The 22664-nt window shown below is 46.5% G+C and overlaps 1 protein-coding gene across 2 annotated transcripts; it reads right to left on the reverse strand.

Annotated features, from left to right (window-relative positions):
* Positions 1–4724: 4724 nt before the first annotated feature.
* On the reverse strand, positions 4725–21329 carry plppr3b (phospholipid phosphatase related 3b). Of its 2 annotated transcripts, none has more exons than XM_061240259.1 (8): positions 21150–21329; positions 14453–14556; positions 13475–13660; positions 12089–12218; positions 11531–11726; positions 10949–11006; positions 9667–9840; positions 4725–6098 (listed from the first exon to the last, which is right to left on the reverse strand). In XM_061240259.1, the coding sequence occupies exons 2-8, from the start codon at positions 14531–14533 to the stop codon at positions 4725–4727; spliced, it is 2199 nt and encodes a 732-aa protein (XP_061096243.1). In that variant the 5' UTR covers positions 14534–14556; positions 21150–21329. The 2 variants fall into 2 exon arrangements, with proteins under 2 accessions (XP_061096243.1, XP_061096242.1); XM_061240258.1 differs by lacking the exon at positions 21150–21329 and adding an exon at positions 18243–18676.
* Positions 21330–22664: the final 1335 nt, after the last annotated feature.

Here is a 22664-nt window from a genome sequence, read left to right on the forward strand (position 1 = left end):
CATGCAGGTTGTGCTAATGGAAATATGTACAAATATTCGGATGGATGTTCTTCTGTAATCCACCCAAATTTCTACAATTATTGTATGCATTTGTCACACTTTACAATAAGGTTACATGAATTGGCATTAACTAATGTAGCTGTTAATGTGAATTAATTGAGGCACAAATACACGAATTAAGCATGAAATTAGTTAATGTATTTGTTAACTACTAACTAATGTATTAGTGAAATTAATATTCATACAATAGCAAACCATAGGATATACAGATTAATCAGTAACAAATACATTGACTGTTTTCTTCATTCCAATATGAATTGGCATTAACTAATGTAGTTGTTAACATGGATTCATAATGCACAAATACATAAAGAAAGCTGTACAGATTGCTGACTTCTCAGTAGTTAATTTGTTAACAATTACATGAGTTAATGCCAATTCATGTAGTCTTATTGTAAGGTGTTACCTGTGCGGGCAGGTGTTTTTTTTAAAGAGTCAAAGTGTCAATAAACTGAATTCATAAGGTGGTGTCATGTGATGTTTTCATGTTATAAAAAAATGTATGGGACAGGGCAGCTCAGGGGAAAAGCCTGGAATAGATCTGGATAATCAGTAAAGTCCTGATCGATAATTAGTGATTATGATGGGGCTTAACCATAGGCACCTGCCCAGTAGCCTATAGATTATCTGGTTATAAATAAATGCTTATAATTAATTAGCTGGTCTCAAAGCTAGTTCATGATTAGTGCTGAGAAATCCGGTGAGACCAAACTTGTGTCAGTAAAGGAAAATAAACCCTGAAAACCTGCAAAAAAAAAAATTCTGCAGTGTCGTGTAATGACCTGAGATGAGTCAATCTGAAAAATGTAAATCCAATGTTTGCCCTGCAGAGAAAATCCATAATTAATTAACAAACACAGCCCCAGTGGAAACTACACTTCCCATGAGGCAGCTGAGCAGAGAGCAGGAACCGGGAAACAACCTTTTTCCCCGACTAGGCTCTGTGCCTGGGGTTCAGGCCCACGCTGCTCGAGTCGGAAACATAAATCAAGCGGACAGGTAAAACACACAGTGAACTGGCCCCCTGTCTGGCTCCGGGGGGAGTGGTGGGAATCGTCACCGACCCGTCGTGACCCCTGTTCGTTCTGCGGCAGGCTGCGCGAGGAGGAAGCCGGTGACTTCGTGGCTCGCCCCGGGATCAGACTGCGGCGTGGCGGTGTCATCGCCGACGTGTTCACTTTACGGGGTTTAATAACGGCGACTTGCCCAGGAGGAGCCGTGCAGGGATGCCTCCCACTCGCCGACTACCTTCCTTTAAACTGGCTCCACACACCGAACCACAACGTCAATATTTGTTTTATATTCATTGTATGCACTTTACAATGTAATGGTTATATATATATATATATATATATATATATATATATATATATATATATATATATATATATATATATATATATATATGTGTGTGTATATATTCTGCTTCATGTATTACAGGAACTAAACCAATGCATAGGTAACCTCCCCCCTTGCCCTTCTCACTGTGGGCCCTAGCCTTTGAGGGCCTCAACACAGGATTTGATTTGGGCCCCCCCCCCCCCCCCCCAACCCACCCCCAAATATGGGTAAGCTAGTGGCTAAGGTGCATGACTGGGACCCAAACGGTTGGTGATTCAACCCAGGGTGTAGCCAGGTTAAGAACCACACAGCTGTTGAACCCTTGGGGGGGGGGGGGATTGTCCCCTGCCTAGCCTAATCAACTGCAAGTCACGTTGGATAAAAGTGCCAGCTGCATTATTATTAAATGATTAAATAAAGTACTTTAGGATTATTAGGGGCCCCCTCAGCAGCCGGTGATGTTACTTACTGGGTCCAGCCAGCTCTGCCCCTTCTGACTCTTGTATTTCAGAGTAATCAACGGCTATTCTCCAGAAATGAATTCCCACCATTTTGGCTCAAACTTTCAAAATCTGTCAATTATCCCTCCTTCTTGACACTCTTCTCCCTCCTGAGAGGCTATTGCTCTGCCTCTTTTCTCCTGGACTCGGTGACGGCCCCTGACCCAAATTATGTATCATTGTAATCATTAAACTCAAACTTGGGTGTACAATTTCGAGCCACATTTTTCCAGGACACATTTTGCGTTGAATGCAGTCATTTTGCGAAGGTTATGGCCCTCCATTAAAAAATAAATAAATACTGTTCTCTAAATTAGCTTCTTTTTTTTTTTTGCTTCTCTCCGTCTATTGTAGCGCTTAGATCTTCACAGAGACCTTGTGTTGGTGTTCAGATTTGGTCCCAAAACTCTATTCTTGATTATGGCTATGTTAACAAGCCTTTTGTCTTTTATTTAATTTCCTCCTACACACGGTATGTTTCAGGCCAGCCATTATCTGGTGCTTCTAAATCGGTCCGCGCGCAGGCTCCTCAGTGGCGCCGTGAATAATTCATTAATATTTTAACCGCATAACCTCTCCTTTTACCCGTTTCCATACCTTCTAACACATTCAGAAAAATGTGATGCTTTCTCTCATTTTTTCCAATTTATAACACCCCGTGTGAGATAATTATTATTTTTTTTAAAATAGAAGCATTATACCCCACTTTACATCAATGTAAAGATAAGTTATTTTTACCATTCAGAAGAAAATTCTTCATTCATGCGATTCATATTGGTTACTTGCGCTGTTCTCCGGGCGTGTAATATAATAGAATGGAATGAGTTCATATATTTGACCTGCTCTATCAAATTCAGTCGCATTGACCCCAAAACATATTTTGAGTTTTAAAAACTAATCGAAAGAGACTATAAACTTTCTAACAATAGCAAAGTTATCGCTCTGCTCCAGCTCATTTTGACAGACACTAAACCATGTTTTTGAGAAAGACGGCTTCAGCATTACATCGCGAGACTACCGACACTGGGCCAACGAACTACGAGGTAATCTTATGAATAAACCCTTTAAAACTATATTTTTACTCCGATCATTGAACTACTCTTGGCATTCACACATGCAGGCCATGAATGCAAATGCACGAACTGAACTTGTTTGTGACTGATGAACTGGTGAACGATGACAAGCTAGCTAACCTCTAAACAATGCACAACTCCGGTGCTACTTTCACTTAACACTTCAGACATGCAGATTGTGAAAGCCAAGATATTGTTGTACAAAATAAACTTTTTTACATAAACGATTTATGTTAAATCGGCCGTCGCGACTTATGACTGATTATGATAGAATGGGTATTTCACCCAAGTATGATATAGCTATTGAAGTAAGTACTGTGGCAGAAGTGTGCGGAAATGCAATACCCTTATTGTAAATGAATAATGAAAAAGTCCCTCTCCTGTCTCAAACAATGCTCTGAAATAGTCCTTAAAAGTCCGATTAACTTGAATTATGTTCATCAAAATGGCATATACAGTTAATTATAGGCAGACAGCTTTTGTCATTTACACGTTTTTGTTACCATTCACAGTTTTTATCTGACAAAAACAAAACAATCACTTACATAACATGCAGGACTCCGGGTTCCGGAGTACTCCAGATTGCTATATACATCAACCACGGGCTTTCAAACATTAGCAAACCCATAAGACAAAGTAAAATACCAATAAATAACCCGATCATACGCATTTAGTACAGTAACTATTGCTTTGACAAAGTAACCGAGGTTTCAAATCCCGCACTTGATTTCTTGGTGTAAATTATATCTGTAAAGTTGCATTTCCTTTTATATTTTAGTTTTTCACTTTAAATATGTACAATCATTACGGTTTGTAGGAGCACAATCCATATTTAAATGCATTACTTAGAAAATAAACATTCCATGATGTGTATTGAAGCCAGTTTGTACAGTACATCGGGAGTTCAGTCAGTATGATTTAGCCGAGAAGAAAACTATTTAAGAAAAAAAAAAAAAGGAAAAAGATCTTGCATTCGTTGTTTTATAGTTCAGATCCATGTCAGAACTTTTCTGAGAACGGTTAACTTTTCTGAGAACGGTTTGCATTGTGAGACCAATAAGTCCAGTGGAAAGGAATCCGGTCCAAAAAGGAATTTCTTTAAAAAAATATGCATTCACACAAACGCACACACACACGTACACGCATACACATACACATACACACACTCTCACACAGACAGACACAAATACATACGTGAAATCTCTCTCTCACATACACACACAGAAATTGAACAATCAAGTATTAATGGAGGAGAGGCAACTATGAAAAAACGCAAACATTTCAATTTAACGTACATCCATCCATTAAGTACCCCTTAAGAGAAAAGAAGCAGTCAGGGGAAGCCTTTCATCAGCCTGTTGAGAACCGTTCCCTGCTTTATTTATTATTTTTTTGGTATTGTTGTTTCGATTTATTTTCAATGTGAACGCGTGAAGCAATGACAATCTCCTCGGTGTTTTTGAACCTGTCGAAGTTAACGTTTCACAGCTCTCCACTTCCAAATCTGCCGAGACACCTCAAGCGTGTAAACATCCCTTGGCGCCTCTTTCCGTCAGTCCATTCATGCCGTTTACTTCAAGCGGGTCTAGGCGGGCGTCAGATAACGCCGCTTTCGGTTTCCTCTCCCCTGCCGGCGTTGTAGAAATACTCAGGCTGATATATATCACATTACCCCCCCCCCCCCCCCCCAACTCCAACTCCCTCTTCCCCCTCAGTTCTTGTGCTGTTTACATATTTCCCCTGGAGCTTTTCAGTCTTTATACCGGCGGCTGCTTTGGAGTTTTTTGTAATAGGCGTCCTGCTCGGACTGAGACTGGGACTGGCTGGCGACGCGGTCCTGCGCGGTGAGCGGGGGTTTCCGCCGCAGGGTGGAGTCGCGCGGGCGGCCGTCGGGCAGGTGGTCCAGGTGGGGCAGCGGCGGCGGCGGGGGCTCCTGGTCGGCCTCGCTGGCCGCGGAGGAGGAGGCGGGCGACAGGCTCTTGACGGAGCGGTAGCCGCGCGCGCCGCAGTCGCGGCTCAGGTCGTTCAGCTCGTAGGACTGGTGGTAGTCGCCGCCGCCGCCCCCGTTGGCGCTGGCGGAGCTCTTCCACTCCCAGGGCCCGCCGTTGCCCGCGGAGACGTGCACCACGGGGTGGTGAGGCGCGTGCGCGTCCACGGTGACGATGCCGATGCCGGGGCCCACGTCGCGCTCCGACGGCGGCCGGTAGAGCGGCGACTCCCCGCTGAGGGAGGAGGAGGCGCAGGACGAGGAGGAGGTGTCGGAGGACTTGGGCGGGACGGGCGCGCCGATCAGGCCCTGCTGCTTGGACATGGCGATGACCTGCATGATGCGCGGCTGGTTGGGCGGCCGCAGGTGGGCGGGCACGGCGGCGGCCGTCTTCTCCGTGATGGACAGCCACTTGGCGCGCGTGCTGGCGCTCTTGGGCGACACCGGCGGGGGCCCGGCCGCCTCCTCGGGGATGTGGACCAGCTGGGGCGCGCCCGGGCGGGGCGCCATGGGCACGCGGACGGCCCCCACGCCCGGGGCCCCCGCCCCGGCCCGGCCGGCCTGCACGGTGGGGTAGAGCGACGCCGGCATGGCCATGTCGCCGTCGCCCGCCTCCTCGTCCCCGCTGTCCGAGCCTTCGTCCTCGCTGCCCTCCTCCTCCTCCTCCTCCTCCTCCTCCTCCTCGCCGCGCAGGCTCATGCCGCGCAGCTCCATGGACTTCTGCTTCCACTCGGACACCAGCTGCTTGGAGCGCAGCGGGTCCACGGGCACGTGGATGGTCATGTGACGGCGGCCGGGGTCCTCCGCCGCGCAGTTGTTGTTGGCGCGCGGCAGCGTGTTGCTGAAGGTCACCATGGTCTCCTTGCCCATGGGGCTGCGGGGGGCCAGGAGCTCCACGTCCACGCTGGCCCTCTTCAGGCTGCCCAGCGAGGCCTTCTCGCGCTGCACCTGCCGGTTCAGGCCCTCCATGGTCTGGGGGGCCGAGAGCTCGTCGTTGCTCTCGGACGCGTGGCCCTTGTGGTAGACCGAGTCGTGGCCCCGCTGCGTCAGGGCCCGCAGCGCGTCCTTCTGGGGGGGCGGCGCCGGCTTCGGAGGGGCGTCCTCCGAGGATCTGAAGTTGCCGACGGCGTGGAAGGCCTGGGGGAAACGGAAAAAGTATCGTCGTCAGAATCAAATCAGACACGGCGAGAAATGGCCGCCGCAACGAGTGTTTTCAGTCTCGTAATAAGAATTAAGCTCTTGTTTTTAGTTACTGCTTTCTCAACAAGTGAAACTTTCTTACCCCAGTGTCAAATAGTCTTACCTAATTGGCAATATTTTTGTCTTATTTGGCTAAAAAGTTGAATATAAGACTATAATAAAACACTTATTTTCTTGTTGCAGTGAAATGAGTGCTCTTAGAGATGTGGGGGCGACATGGCTCAGGCAGTAAGAGCAATCATCTGACAGTCGGAGGGTTTGCCGGTTTGATCCCTCACCCAGGCTGTGTCAAAGTGTCCCTGAGCAAGACACCTAACCCCCAAATGCTCCTGACGAGCTGGTCGGCGCCTTGCATGGCAGCCAATCGCCGTTGGTGTGCGAGTGTGTGCATGAATGGGTGAATGAGAAGCATCAATTGTACAGCGCTTGGGAAGGCGCTATATAAATGCCAACCATTTAGATAGGATCCAATAAGAAACTAACCTTTTTCTCCGCATGAATTAAACTGAATCATTACACAGAAACACGGATACTGTTGCTTAGCAATACACTGAAAGCTCAGAGCGGGAAGTTGCAGCAGTGACCAAAATGCATTTCATTAACGGGACTTACAGCGTCATCCCTTAACAACTCCATGGCTCTACGTGAGGCTGTATCCGACCCAAAGTGGGGCGACATTGGCTCAGGTGTTAAGAGCGGTTGTCTGGCAGTTGGAGGGTTGCCAGTTCGATCCCCCGCCCGGGCTGTGTCAAAGTGTCCCTGAGCAAGACACCTAACCCCTGAAATGCTCCTGACGGGCTCCTGATGAGCTGGTTCGTGCCTTGCATGGCATGGTAGCCAATCGCTGTTGGTGTGTGTGTGTGTGTGTGTGTGTGTGTGTGTATATGAATGGGTGAATAAGAAGCATCAGTTGTACAGCGCTTTGGATAAAGGCGCTATATAAATGCCAACCATTTCAGTAGTGTTATGCAATCAAAGAACAGTTCATTGATCACATTGATCATTGTAGATATGAATGAATTCATAATCAGTTAACCATTCACAAATGCATTCACCAACCTGACTTTGTCATTTCAATATGAATCGGCAATAAGTGATGTAGTTGTGTTAACATGAATTAGTGATGTACACATACATTAACATTAGTTAACATCGACATTAGTTCATGCCAGTTCACGGACCTAAAGCGTGACCTAATTTTCTACTATATATCCAATCTAATGGTCACAGAACTGGTGAATCCAAGTCGTCAGTGGCTAGCATCAGGACTATGTCAGTGCAGAGCTCCCATGACTTTACTTTACTCACCATTGTCACCATTCAGAGTTTCTCTAATGTCATTTGCATACACAGACATTGGTTAGCTTATTGGGATCAGCTGTGTTCATTGTGATAAGACCAGAGCTGTTTTGTTATAAATCCCTTGTTAAAGAGCCAATAGTAAAATTAGCTGCAGATTTAGTCCAATATGCATGAAAATATTTGTGACGGAATAGTCGCCATGGTGTCTAAATCCCTACAATTTTAATTTATTCATTTATTAATTTCAGTAAATCATCTCAGCCGTAAGCAGTGTTATAACGTGACCAATATTTTGTGTGTTATCAATCCACATATGTGGAGTTCTTTCCCCTCCATTTTGTGTACTCGAATAAATCAGCTTAAAATGAAAGGTTGATTCTGTTCCGCCTCTGGGTCTTTAGCTGATAAGGACGATAAGGGAGACGGAGAGAGAGGAAAAGATAAGAGGGCGAAATAAAGCGGGGAAAAAGGCAAAGGCATTTTAAAAGAAAGATTGAATACCAGCGCACTTGGAGAATCTGATATTGTGTCCCTACAATGGAGAGGGAGAGGGAGAGAGGGAGGGAGAGATGTATCACCGTGGTTTACGCTCATCCCCGGGGACTGTAGAGAAGTGAGAGTCCTCCCATTGTAGTGAAAAGGAGGGTGGGGGTGTGAGAAAGACTAGCATAGACACACATAAGACTACCAGAGCAAACACTTTCAGACAGGCAGTGTGTCGGAGAACGAGACACGAACTTCCCAACTGGGGAAGGACAAAATGGAGCTCGGAATGTGAGATGAGGTGACTAGTTTTTCTCGTTTTAAAACCTGGATCTTAATCGATCAGCACTCGGTTCACCAGCTTATCGGCCTGTGTAGTCAGCTTGTCCACCAGCCTGACCACTAGCTTACTCTACCTTAACCAGCTTTGACCAGCTTTATCGTGCCTGAGGGCACTTTTGAGCAGACACAGACCAGCTATGACCATTGAGAAGAGTCAAAAACACAACAGTTTAGAATCCCAGCTGGACTAAAGCTGGACTAAGGTGGTCAAGCAGTGTTTTTGACACTTTTAACTGGGCAACCAGCTGTTCCCCAGCCGACCAGTCTATATAGTCAGCTTACTCTACCACTAGCTTACTCTACCAGCTTTGTCCTCCCTGAGACCTTGAGGTCCTGTGCCATAAAGCAGGATCACTGAGTTTGCTGGATAACAGCACTGGGTTCAGCCTGGAACCCTCCCAAATCTGGAGCATGGACTGAAGTAAAAAGAGCTGTTCCGGGTTTTACTGAGCGCCGTTATCCAGCTAACTCAGTAATCCAGCTTCGACCAGACACAGATCAGCTAGAAGAGTTGAAAACACAGTTTCACCCTTGTGTAGTCTGAACAGTCTATATAGTCCTCTTGTCCTAAGGGTCAAAAACGGCCCGCCTTCACTAAACCCCAAAAATAAAGCAGCTTAATTTAACTTTAAACCCCAAGTCTATTTTGCATGAAGAAACAACCTGTCACTCATCACAAACTTTGTCATCAAATTTCAAGTTGAAAGAAATATAATTGAGGGGCTTTTCTCTGCTGTTAAACATAGCGGTGGGTGATGTTTGACCCTGGAGACACAAGGGTTAAACCATCTGAGAATCACAGCCGGGGAGTGACTGTAGCAGGGCATGAATTGTCCGTAGTCACCAGGTAGGGCAAAGAGCTGTTCCAGGTTTTACTGAGCGCTGGTATCCAGCAAGAGCAGTGATCCTGCTTTATGGAACAACCCCCACCCCACCCGCCCAGCTTTAAACACTGCCTAAACCATCTTAGAATTGCAGGGCGGGAGTTTTCCGCAGTGGGCGGCATGGATGGTGCAGTGGGTAGCACTGCCGCCTCACAGCAAGGAGGTCCTGGGTTCGAATCCCTGTCTCTGTGTGGAGTTTGCATGTTCTCCCCGTGCTCACGTGGGTTTCCTCCGGGTACTCCGGTTTCCTCCCACAGTCCAAAGACATGCATGTTAGGCTGAGAGAGTCTAAATTGGAGAGTCTAAATTGCCCATAGGTATGAGTGTGTGAGTGAATGGTGTGTGCCCTGCGATGGACTGGCGAACTGTCCAGGGTGTATTCCTGCCTTTCGCCCCAATGTATGCTGGGATAGGCTCCAGCCCCCCTGCGACCCTGTTCAGGATAGGCGGGTTAGGATAATGAATGAATGAATGAATGAGTTTTCCGTAGTCACCAGGTAGGCGGCGATGCCGGCGCCGATGAGGAACCCGACGTAGACGTCGATGGGGTGGCTGCGGTACTGCGTGATCTGGGTCAGGCCGGTCAGCGCCGCCGCGATGGCGAACGCAAACACCAGGACCGGCTTCAGGAGCTTGGTGCTGTCCGAGATGGTGGAGTTGAAGTACATCTGGAAGCCGGGAAGGAAACGGTATAAGAAAACGGATTAAAATTAGGGCTGTGTGATATAGTCAATTGTCGTTTTTTTTCAAGGTACAATACGTAATTTCGGACCTCTAATGGTCAAGAGAGGGATTGCAGCAACAAACACGCTCAAACCACAACACTGTTTATCCCCCTCCCCCTTCTCTGTGAACGCGCTGGCGTTGAAACCCCATTGGCTGTGGCAATTAGAACCAATTTTCAAACCGATGAGCTTGAATTACTGTACAGCTATACAATGTTTTGGTACCGAGTGCCGGCCCGTCAACTGAATCTTTTGAAACCCGAATTTAAGGACTATAAACACAGGCAGAGGGTGAGTCAACATGTCAGTGAGTCTTTTTTAATGATAGGAAGGGATTTACAATGGTCTTCTAACAATGTTTTAATGCAAAAATATTACCTATTGTACCATTTAAAGCATAATAAGAATAACTGTCGCCATAGGGAGAGGGCAGGCAACCAGCAGCAAGGTCCTGCAGCTTTCATGTGATTGAAAAAAACCAATGGCATGATCACACAGAAGCTGACCTTGCTGCCGATTATCTACACCCAAAATAAATCAGTGGCGCGGTTCCTTCTGCATCAGGTATGACTAAAGTAAAAAAGAAAAGATGAAAGATCGCCTATATGCCTCATGGCGGCAGTTCTGAAAAAATGTGATTTGATATATTGAGCCACCCTAACTAAAATGTCTCCGAAAACCTAACCAAGGACACGGGTTTCAAATGACAGCGTTACACAGTGCCGACGTCGCCAATTCTGCGATTACAGGGCATGATAACAGAGAGGATTCTCCACCACTTCCTCGTCTAACTCCCGAGCTCCTCGGGCCCCTCGCCGGTGCTGTTTGCCGTCGTACATTTCTACCCATCGCTAAAACAATTAGCTTTCATACTGCGACACGAAGATAATTAGCGTCGTTTGTGCAGTTTAAATATATCCATCTGCTATTCCCCCCCGCCGCAGTCGCGTGAGCGCCCGTGACGGGCGCATGATTTCGCGCGCAGCGGGGCTCACTTCGTTCGCTCTCCTGCCACACGGTAAACACGCAGACGCGGAACCGAGACACTTACGGATATATAAACGGCAGCGAAGGCGGAAAGGGTTGCATGCTGGGAAGGAAAGGTTTTCCTGTCGCGAAAGAGAAGAGAAGAGTCAGCGGTGAGACGAAAAACATCTGTTATTTAGTTCAGGAAATGCACTTTTCAAAGTTTTTTTTTATATCGAAGACTGTGAATCGTTTTATTCACTACAGTGACTACAGTGTGTAAATGTAATCTAACCGCACACTGCAAAAACCAATCAATAAGTCAGCCTCAACAACTTATGTTTAGACTTTAAATCTTATTTCTTCTACTGTTTTGCTAAAATATATAAGCATACACTTTTGGCAATTAGCTGAGATAGTTTTACTCACTTCAAGATTTGCCAATGGGGTAAGAAGATTTCACAGAAAACAGTCACTGAAAACTTTCTAAGATTTTCTTTTTTTTTAAGTCTCATTATAAAACTAAAACACTTGTTATGTCAGTTTACAGTGTTCTGAGCCAGTACTATAACAGCACTAATAAATGCACTTTGTTAAACAAATCTGCTATCTTGCTATGTCCTCTTAATCGGTTATTGGGGAAAAAAAAAAAAAAAAAGAAAGTTACCTGGCGGAGAGGATGGCGTGCTGGTCCTGGCCTGAGCAGATATCGCGGGTGATGTAGGGGTTTTTGTCACAGGAGACCCCGGGGAGCGTGTAGTTGGGCTTGCAGACGGTCAGGAAGAACGGCGTGTGGTACCCCGTCGCCAGCTGGATCACGTCGGTCACCAGGGCGGTCGCGCAGAGCCCGAAAACATGGACGCCTAGAGCGAGAGACGACGAGAGGAACACGTTCACCGCGCCGCAGGGACCCGTACGAGTCCACACAGCTGCAGACGACAGAGGGAAAGCGAGCGAGCGAAGTGGCATAATCACAGGCCTCCGCGCGAGGCCCTCCGTACAGAACACTCCAATCAGAGCCCTTCACTTGTGCCGCTCACCATTAGCTTTTATTGGCACTTCTCGTTGCCGAACATCTGCACCGGGGCCCTCCTGACGCCCCGGCGCGGGAATACGTCCCGCGCCTACTCCTCTCGCCGTTATCTGTTTGCATTGGCAGCGCGGCGTGGGCAATTACACAAATCCTCCCCAACAGGAGCGCGAGGAGGGTAAACAAACGACGTACCCACGAAGCGCACGGTTCGGCGCAGGAAGGAGTTGAAGTTGCAGCCGCCGGCGTTGATGCTGCCCTCGGCCCCCGGCCGGATCTTCAGCCGCGACTGCAGGCAGTAGACCAGCCCCTCCCCCATCATGATCTGACGGACAGGTGCGACAACGACACGACTCGTTAAACCGGGGGGGGGGGCGGCGGTTAGTCGATTACCGAGCGCTCGTGATGAAAATTAATCTACGGTTTAATGGTGTAAATTAATGTTTTTTTATTAAGGAACAAATCATTTCCTGTACGAACTGTAAACTGTACCGGCAATTCATGGATTGGATCTCCAATCCAAATTCCCGGTCCTGGTTTTCTTTTCTCCCAGGTAATTAGCTGAACAATTAGTGCTACTAATAGGAAAGACTTGTCTTAACACCTGACTCCCCCGGTAAAGGGAGAGTGGAAAACCAGCAGTTCTCGTACCTCGAGGACCGTGATGTTCCCAGAACTATACCACGTGGGGTGCCATGAAGGTAAAAATATGGCCTTCATTGTGGTAATGAACAGAGAAAATTTCTGTCAGTTTGCATTGCAAATCAGCATCAATTCACTTTTTCCTGAAAGGTGTGGACTCAATTACCAAACAGTAAGTGTGGACATTTGTGACATGAAGCAAGTTAGCAACATCGGCAAGACCTGGATTACACCAATATACTTGTCCGTTAGGCCATATAGGAGATTGCCTACACCCTCTGGCACAGTTAAGGGGCACCCATCTGGTGTTTTCTATCATTCGTTTTAAATTATTTATGATTTTGGGACCCATTTTCAAGATCTCGCCTAAGGCCCCACAGACTCATAGGCCAAGTCTATACTTGACTCTAGCAGGAAGACACAACTTAGTACAATCTAACAGTACAATCTAACACCGTTACAGGGTCACTCTTGGGTGGCGTGGTGGCACAGCAGTTAGGAATGATGCCAGATGCCTAGTGGCTAAGATGGAGGTTCCAGGTTCGAGTCCTGGCCAGCCAGGATCCTCTCTGGTTTCCTCGTGTTTTCGTATGGGGTACTCCCCTTTCCTCCGACAAACATAAACAGAGTAGGTTCTAGGCATGGGCGACAAACGCGATTGACTAGGGCCTCTGGCGGGGCCCCTGGGTCTGCAAATTGTAAGCCCCCCTGTGTCTGTGTACGACATAACTCAAAAAGGGGCCTCCAAGGAAAATTTGTCCCAGGGCTTCAAGTAGTTTAGAACCGGCCCTGATCAATAAAGGCACGTAGCCCCCGCAGGTGTGCAGGTGGAAATTAGCCTCCCCGGCTAATCCTTAGCGCACTGACCTTGTCAAATAAACGATTAAATTGAATCGAATTAAAAATTAACAAGCGTAAATTGGACGTTAAGGAGCTTACCGAGGCAGCCGGGCCGGCGAAGGCCAGGCTGAGGAGCATGAGGAGCGGGATGAGCTCGTCCCCGCCGTCCACGTACGGCATGCTGAGCGACCGGTCGTGGCAGCGGAAGCCCACCTGGGCCGGCTGCAGGAGGTCCGTCAGCTCCAGGAAGTACAGGGACACCATGGAGGAGGCCACGATGGGCAGCTACCGCATCCGCAAGGAGGCAAAGGTAGAGGAGATGTTACGATACGAATATCGCGTGTTATTTAGAGACTGACAGTTGATTAGACGAAGCAGGGGACAATCCTCCCCCCCCCCCCCCCCCCGGAGCAACGTGGGGTTAAGGGCCTTACTCAAGAACCCAAAAGCTGTGCAGATTAATGTGGCTTCAACCACCGACCCTTCCGGGTTCCCAGCAAGTCTACAGGCTGCCCACACAAGGCCATAAGGATGGCTGCACTCTCAGAAGTGACAGTGGAGGCACAATTTCCCAAATGTTCCCCCGAAAAATACGTTAATGTTCTCTTTGGGTACAAATTAGTACATTTCCCAAGCGAATAAGGTACAGAGTAATGAATACATTGCTGGCTCAGTATGCCATTTTATGTACATACAGGGTACAACCTCGGCAACAAGCATTTGTACCTTTTTAGGCACTTTCTGAACCTTTATTTCTGAGAGCGCATGAATAATATTTGGGGAAATCCGGTGTTGTGCTGACTGTGCTGTCGCTCCCTATCTGTCCTTGCAGCGAGTGGGGAGGGCAAGAAGACGTAGGAAAACCGAGCGGCTATAAATATTTAGCCCGGCTACAGCCCAACTTGCTTATTCAGTCTGCACTCCGGTACGGCATTCATCCAATATTGCCAACTCAGGCCCTGGAGGAAGCTGGAGGCTAAGACAGGAGGAGGTCATAGAAAACGGCATGCGTGGGCCATGGGCGCTTGAAGGTTTCGCTGCAAGATCGCACGACACCGGGACGACTTCGGTGCCCACCTCGACAAAGTAGAAGCAGGGGAGCAGCGTCATGCTGTCTTTGGGCGGTTTCTTCTTGGGCTTGTCTTTAGAGGAGATCATGGCGACGTCAGACAAGGGCCAACCTTAAGACAAACAAACGATTAACACTGAAAAGCGGTTTACAACACGGTGGACAATGCTGTACACTTACGGTATGGTGCAATTGAGCAGAATTACAGCGATGGGCCTATTATTACACACATCTAAAACCAGAGGTAACCAACCCTGTTCCTGGAGATCTACCATCCTGTTAGTTTTCACTCCTACCATGACAAAACACACCTCATTAAACAGCTAGAGATCTTGTTGAGCTTCAAATCAGTAGAGTCGGGTGTTGTTGAAAGGAAAAAATCTACAGGATGGTAGTAGCGCTCTTAAACATCAAACATATTTACAAGTGTACCTAATCCTTTTAATCAATTTTCTAGATTGTTTAGAGATTATTAAAGCTCCCGTGAATTGCTTGGCGCGCAATTAAGTCTGCTTCAGCCCGGGTAAGCCTTGACTGACATCTCCGACTCCCGGTCTGTAATGACGGCCATTTTATCACAATCGCACATTTGACCCTGCCCCAAAACAGAGCCTCCCGTGACACTCAGGACCTTATCTCTTGGCAGCCACTAATGAAACAGACTCTCCCACTGCGCGATCTAACCCACGCTATTAACCTCCACTGCTGGCATCCCTGGGCTAATTACTCTTCAGGAAGGTGGGAGAGCAACCAGGCACTTCAAAGCAATCAAAAGCACACAACAATTTTCATTCGGAAGATTCCTGTTCTCTGAAGGGTGGCATTAAAACTCTATTCTTAAGATAATTATATACAAACCTTGTACTTCCACGACATACAGAGCTGCGTTAGAATCAAATGTGTAAGGTAATGCTTGCCTTCTCCCACCACTAAAGTGCTTAATGATTAGTTTGCCTAGATACTATTTAGCTTTTAGGCAAACTAAGCAGTAGGTACACTTCAGTAGTAGGAAAAGGTGAGCATTGCTGGGCTGAATGGTCTGTTCTTGCCATTACGTTATGCTATAATTATTTTAACATAAACCATGGTGAAAACTTTAATCATTTCATTTCCATGTTAAAGAAAGTTAGATATCGGTCAAAAGTCCCTTCCAGCCATTCGTGAAACCAGGACTGACATATGTAGAGCAAATTGTGGAAGGCTTCATTTGCAAAACAGCGATGGATTCGGAAAGACGCTGGCGATCAGCTGGGAAAGAAAACTGGTCAAGGGAGGGATTCCCACAATGCATCACAAAGATATGGAACTGTGAAAACAGTGAACCATGGAGCCTTTTCCACAGAAGTAGAAAAAAAGGACACTTTAAATGATAGACTCTGAACACTCATCCCCGAACAGACTACTTCTAATAGGCTCTCACATAGCAACAGCCTTTCCAGTGGCAGGGAAATGGTACCCAGTCCGGCTTGCCCATTGTGAGTCCTAAGCTTGTTGACAAAAGGAAAATGGGTGATTGAAGCGGCAGTCTTGGAGCACAGAGAACACTTGTCCAGCAGACACAAGAGCTCAGAGCCCAACTGAGCGAAGGTACAACACAAGAAGACTTTTCTTTCCCTGAGAATGTGCCACTGATCTTACACAGCCCCATTCATCTTGCGACAGACGAGAGGGGAGCTGTGTGTGTCTGTGTGTCTGTGTGTGTCAGTGTGTTAAACATCTTGGGTAAAACAGACACAGGTCTGTGTGGCCAGAAGGAGCCAGCTTGCCAACTGGATCTGGCTGAAAAAAGAGCAATTAAGTTTAAAAGATGGACAAGAAAATGGCAGATCCAGCCCTCTTGTTTGGTGCCTCTATTGAATAAAGTGGGAATCAAATGGCCCTTGCAGTAAAGAAGACCATTATTGTTCTACAGGGTTATATTCACACATTCCCTCCATCCTGAACAGGGAACCTCAAAACAAAGCCATTGCCCTACTGCAAACATAAACAACCATGGAAGACCAGTTCCCCATCCCACTCACTCCCATTGCACCCAAAAGAAGATGTCAGTGGCTGTGTAAGACAAACAGAATGCACTTATACTTTTAAAATGCATCACATCTGCCATATAATTACTGGCATTTGTCAAACAGCATGTGTTACCTGACACACGCAAGACTGCTTCTCATTTCCAACACGTCTTTCAGGAGCACAGCTCGACGAACAGGGCTGTAAAACTCAGCGGTCCTCAGAGAACGCAGCTCGGCGAGATGTCGCAGAAGTCGCTCGATAACACGCCAGCCCCAAGCCTCGTTCTCCCCGAGTTTTCGCATCTTTCATCTGCGCTTTTTCAGAAAGTTACTGAACTCCTGCAGACATATGGTTGGGCTGAGTGCTCTTTTAAAAGGGGCTGTGTGTCACATCCTCGCGCCGCCTTCGCTTGAAAATAAAGACGATGTATCGGTTGGCAAATTAGAGGAACTACAGATAATAGAAAAGTGGGTTTAAATTGGCTGGTATTTATTCATAATTATGTCCTTAGCTGAAGCATGCTGAGTTGCACTTTTTTTTCACAACAGGCCCAGTCCAGCTGATTACGGATCTAAACGTGCTTTGTTTCAACAGTGGGGTATCTGCAGAAGCACTTTAAAAAAAGTTATATAGGAAGTTAGACTAAAACAATTGGGCATTTAGGACTTCCTGCCTGCCAAGTATTTCTTTTTTTCTTTTCTTTTTTAATTTTTTTTTACCATTTTCCCCCAGATGTAACAGCTGCAACTTAAAAAATTGCAGACACACCAGATGAAAGACAGGATTTTAGACTGCACTTACACTTAGGCAACGACCCATACAATACAACTGGATTTACATTCACGCATTCCATTATAATTCGCACCCCAAGTGAATTTTCATCCGCAAATTAGCACAGACCTTTCTTTACATGTTTACAAACCCTGTCACTCTTCCCTTTCAATGCCAACCATAAGGCCCTACCGTCTATAACCACACTGACCTCCAATTGAATTACTTTCTGGTGGGGAAAAAAATACCCTGACTTGCTATGCATCCACGCACCTACAATTCCTTTCAGATTTCCTAGCAAACGGAATTCTTGGCATTTTGGAACGAACTGTAGCAGGCAATATAGAGGCAAACACCGTCCAAACAGCCTATTTGTGCAACAGCCAAGCTACTGGGCAGGAGTAGGCTATCCAAGCAACAAGGCAGGTAGATGTTTTGGTACGTGTGCCGATTGCCAAGTGAATGTTATTGTCCCATTTCGCTGCCGTCCCCGAAAAACGATAGCGGTTTACTACTGTATCTTGTCCATAATAATGTGCTGCAGCCAGCCACCGCAGAATAGGCTACAATAAACCGCATACATAGCCTATTAAACGCCTCCGCGGATAAGACAGCTCTCTGCATTTCTGCACAGACAGTCAAAAACGCATTTTTGCGGGCCGCTTCATAATGTCAATGTCTCTTACATAACACCAAATAAATCAATTCCATAATCAATACACCAGTAAATAAATAAATGGCCTCTTTGTTATTATTTAAATGAAACCGGTAGCTACAATAATAATAATTCTGTCATTAACTTTTAGTTTCTGAGAACATTTCTCCATGTAAGAATGTATTAATCATAATTTAAGAACAAAAGCCATAAACAGATCGCCTTGATCCATAACAACTATTCACGCTCTCCTTCGTATGCTATTTGTTAATAACAATAATGAGCAACACCATTTTGACAGCACATATGCACCTGCATGAGGTTGCAGGATAGTAAATGCAGGTAGAAAATTAGGACCTCACCTTTCTCCTGTTAACAGTACGGATTTGTACAAATGAGCAGGACTCCGTTCGTTTTTCTCCCGTAACCGTTACAGCGAAACGTATTGCGATTGGGAATAATTTTCCAATTTCTCTCTGTGCTACTCAATCCATTTCACTCAACCTCGCACACGAGGCTGCGCTCTATTACTGCCCGTTGCAGTAGTGTAGCCAATGCTCTAAAAGCACGATTTCCGAAAGCCGCTTCTCTGGCAATTGTTCATTCAGATGAAGGGTAGTGTTGGTGCCCAAGGGTTCAAGCGGTTCAAACGCAACGCCAGGTCCGGCGCCTAGTGTCGGGTTGAATAAATTTTGTTGCAACCCTCCGTACTGTTTCAACTGTGTTTAGTTTCTTTCAAGACAAGCGGTTATAAACGATAACGCTTAACACGGAGGCAGCGTGAACACAAAGACGGTGTGAGGAAAACGGTAGCGGAAGGAGGGGTGTGCGCGAGGGGGAGTGAGCAATAGGCGGATTCTCCCTTCATCCCCATTCGGAGTCACTCTTCCTCCGCTTCTCTCTCTCTCTCTCTCTCTCTCTCTCTCTCTCTCTCTCTCTCTCTCTCTCTCTCTCTCTCTCTCATATTTCGGCTTGCGGTTTCCATAGAGAATTCCAAACGCTGCACAGCAGGAAGAAAAGGGACAAAAGACGCGGAAAGATTAAGGGGGGGTCTCCGCCCGTGACCACTAACGGCAAGCTGTGCACAATAGACCCAGCGAAGTTAATTGGGGTATTTTCCGCACATTTGTATTAGCCAGTAGCCTAGTCAAAATCGCTGTGGCTAAACCTCACATAAAGCCAACAGACCGCTCTGTGGCTACAGATGGACTGCACACACTAGATAATTGAGTAATTCACCTGCGTTATATCAGTCTTTTCTAATATTTGTGTTACATCGGAGGAGAAAAGGGTTTGGTTAGTGGTGTCATATCCAGTTGGGTACCCTCTGCCTGGTCTTCCTGCTTTCACGCACGTCCACTTTTCTTTGTGTGGACAGATGGGGTGTTTATCGTCGATCTGACCATGTGCCTCTTTGTGTCGCGGCTCCGTGGGCAGCGTGGCCACGCGGACTCCACTCTGCCCACGTCCGTCAAACTGCCTCGATAGCAGCGACACTTACATCGGTTTTCGTTTCCCCACATGAAAATATCAACTACCGAGCAGTCATTAACATAATTTCAACATCTCAGTCCCTACGCATACCTGTTCATAAATCCATACTCATATAGCCTATGCTTCATATACATTATCGTTTTAAATATATGGAAACATCACTGGTTCATAACGGGACTTAACTTCACCGTATACGAGAAGACTCTCACGGTTATAAATTGTTAATTGACCTGTAGTAGACTGCATCGCTTGCCCACCCGCACAATAAGTAAATTTACACATGCCTTTGTTTCCACGCGGAGCCCTGACACACTGAATGAAGCCAGGGCTCGTCATTACACCCGTGCATCTCTGTCACTGGAACAGACGCACCTGGAGAGCACCTTGGCTGCTGCCTTATGTCAGGCTCTGCTCTCTGTACAAGCCGTGGAGACATCCAGTCTGCAGTCTGGGCTTCACACATGTGAAATGTATTTTGCAATATATGCAAAATATGGAACTAAAATATAAAAAAAATGGCACATTTCATATATTTTTTAAAATATAAGGTAGATATTTGAGGACGGATCAACATATATCAAATATATTACCATATTTCATATGGATATATATTTTAAATATATGACGATATGAAACGTATGGGGAAACCAGAGAGATATGAAAGACCCACACACTGTCAAAAAAAAAAGAGGAGAAAATCTGAAAGAAAACTTGAGCAAAAATTGCAGATTTTCAAAACAATCACAATTGGCCACAGACCTTCATCAATATGAAATATATGGCAATATATATTTTCCCTGTGTGCCAGAGAAGAATTGAGGAGGTAGATGAATAGGGACCAAGCTGCAGGCTTGGAGCGGCAACCCCCACCCCCTCCCCCAGGAAATCCCCCAGTCCCCAAGAGAGGGGCACAGCAGTGGAAAAAAAATCTAATAAACACCCAGCAGCCTTCTACTGGGCTGCCTAACTACAGCCTAACTGGTGTCATTAATAGCTGAGAGCACAGCCAACACTGGCTCCGGGGATATTCTGACAGAGTAAAACTCTCAGTGGAAAATACCAGATGACAGAATTAATTTGTAAGTTTTTTTTTTTCTCTCTCTCTCTCTTCCCACATTCACAATCCAAGAAATACAGTACAGGTGGTGAAGATTTTATTGCTTCCCTACAGTCGCCTGGGATAACACTCTACATGATGTGATGTCAGCATTCTCTGCATCGTGTGCCATCCTTTGCACGGATATGAATAGACTGTGCGGGGTAACTTTATATAGGGGGGTCACATGTACGAGTGTACCTGAGTTTTGTGCAGAGTCATGCTAAGAGGAGCTATACTAATTCTCCATTGACCCAAAGAGAACAGATGGCCATCCGGTCTTTGGGGGTGCCAGCTGATTCATCGCTGTAATATTTGAATCTTGCTGAAACAAACTGTACACTCGCCCCCCCCCCCCCAGATGAGTTGTAATGTAAATCTCTGGGGATCCATTTTGTGTCTCCAGCTGCTCAAAGTGATTCCTGACACCGGGGGTCTCACCCGGCCGGCCCAATTACACAGTCCAAACGCACTCCATCACTCTCTCCTCTCTCTCCGTTTTATGCTCTTACATTGACTGATTGAGTCGCGATTGATTTTTCCTGCACTCGCGCGCTCTCCCTGGCCGGCCGGCTGCGGGAGAGCAGAGGTACGAGCGCGCGCGTCTTCTAGAACAGGACGGAGGAAAGAAACGCTGCATTGCATCGGCCGTCGCTCAAAGCCCGCAAGCCACGCCTACCTGTGGATCAGCCGCCACGCGCTCGAACGCATTCCGATTCGCTCGCCGTCCTCATCCTGCCGTCTTCCGTAACCGCGGCCGGAGAGAGTCCGTAAGGAGAAACGCCGCGCTTTACGGTGATGGGATTTTGCGGAATGCGGATCCGTGGGAGGAATTTTCTGGCTGTAGCAGCGAGGTGACGGTGGCACAGTTCTGGACCGGGGGTGACGAGATGCCGTCTGCATCCTGTGATTCATACTGCTGGCATCATCGTCCTGGCAGACACTATCACACACACATACACACACACACACACACACACACACACACACACTGCTGTGCCTCATCTCTTCTGTTAACCGGGATCTCTACACAATCCACAACGATTTCAGAATGTTATTTACACAATATTTATTTATATTGCGATATACGTGTTAAGACTGCATATGATATGGGGAGGCCTGACTATTTAATTACATATATCATTAGTCACTATTTTAATCATTATTTCAGAAATTAGTATATATTATTATGTTGTGTACTTTATTGATGGCCCTGGGCTGTCTCTTAAATTTTCATAGTAACCATTGTTTTCCAATTTTGCATTAAGCAATTATGTTGCATTCATTTTCCAATTGTCTTTAAAACAACACTGTATGGTAGGTCTTCAGATAATACCTAGTACTGCATTATAACTCTGGAAGAGTTATTGAAGTGCTGGGGGTTATACAGGTCATTCTTTCCCCTGTGATATGCGCTGTGGTCCCAGACACTGCATAAAGGCGTCAGGCACCATAGAACTGTGGCACCGCCTCTTCCTTCACTAACCCAGATCGGTACGCAATCCCCAATAACGTAAAGATGTTGTTCACTCGGAGGACTGACATTTCGATATACACGACTGCTTATACTAGGGAGGTGGGACATGTAATTTCTTTATATTACGAGTTCCTCATTTCAGTTATATTGCATAGCTACATAATGTGGAAGGCCTCCATTTCCCTCTTGAAATATTTTTCTTCAGCTCTGTGTTAAAAAACAATATCACATTAAGTCTTTTTAGAGCCATTGCTTCGGTCCGGAGTCCACCGGTGATTTCCCGACCTCATCCCCATCACGGTTTGCGAATTACTCTGGGACCTTTGTGTCAAGATGATTGTTGGCTGTGTGCGGCTTCTCCGGCTTGCGGCGTGGGCACTTATTCACGCATGGCTGCAGAACAAGGTCACTAAGCGCCCTTCAAAGGTCTCCTGGCCTGAGACAATTTAATGGCTGGAGGAATATGTGAATGAGCTGTTGTAATAATTTAATGCTGCATTATTGTAATAGGCAATAGGTAAGTAGGGACTGGTTCAGAAGGGTTTTGAGTTTGGTTTGAAGTAAATGCAGTCGCCTTTTCTAAATTGCTCAGAGTCAGAAATATTGGGCTCATACCAATGCCTTATTTTCTCCTCTTTTTCCTTTCCTTAGGGGTGACATTGGCTCAGGCGGTAAGCGCAGTGGTCTGGCAGTCGGGAGGGTTGCCGGTTCAATCCC

Source organism: Conger conger, chromosome 4 (assembly GCF_963514075.1).
Source record: "Conger conger chromosome 4, fConCon1.1, whole genome shotgun sequence".
In the NCBI taxonomy this organism is placed as follows: Eukaryota; Metazoa; Chordata; class Actinopteri; order Anguilliformes; family Congridae; genus Conger; species Conger conger.

Bases quoted from the DNA above. Each gene is read 5' to 3' on its own strand.
- plppr3b (XM_061240259.1), bottom strand. From the start codon at position 14,533: ATGATCTCCTCTAAAGACAAGCCCAAGAAGAAACCGCCCAAAGACAGC. The intron at 12,219-13,474 runs GTAAGCTCCTTA...CCTGTCCGTCAG, and splicing joins TCGCCGGCCCGGCTGCCTCG to ATCATGATGGGGGAGGGGCT. The intron at 11,727-12,088 runs GTACGTCGTTTG...CTCTCGCTCTAG, and splicing joins CCGAACCGTGCGCTTCGTGG to GCGTCCATGTTTTCGGGCTC.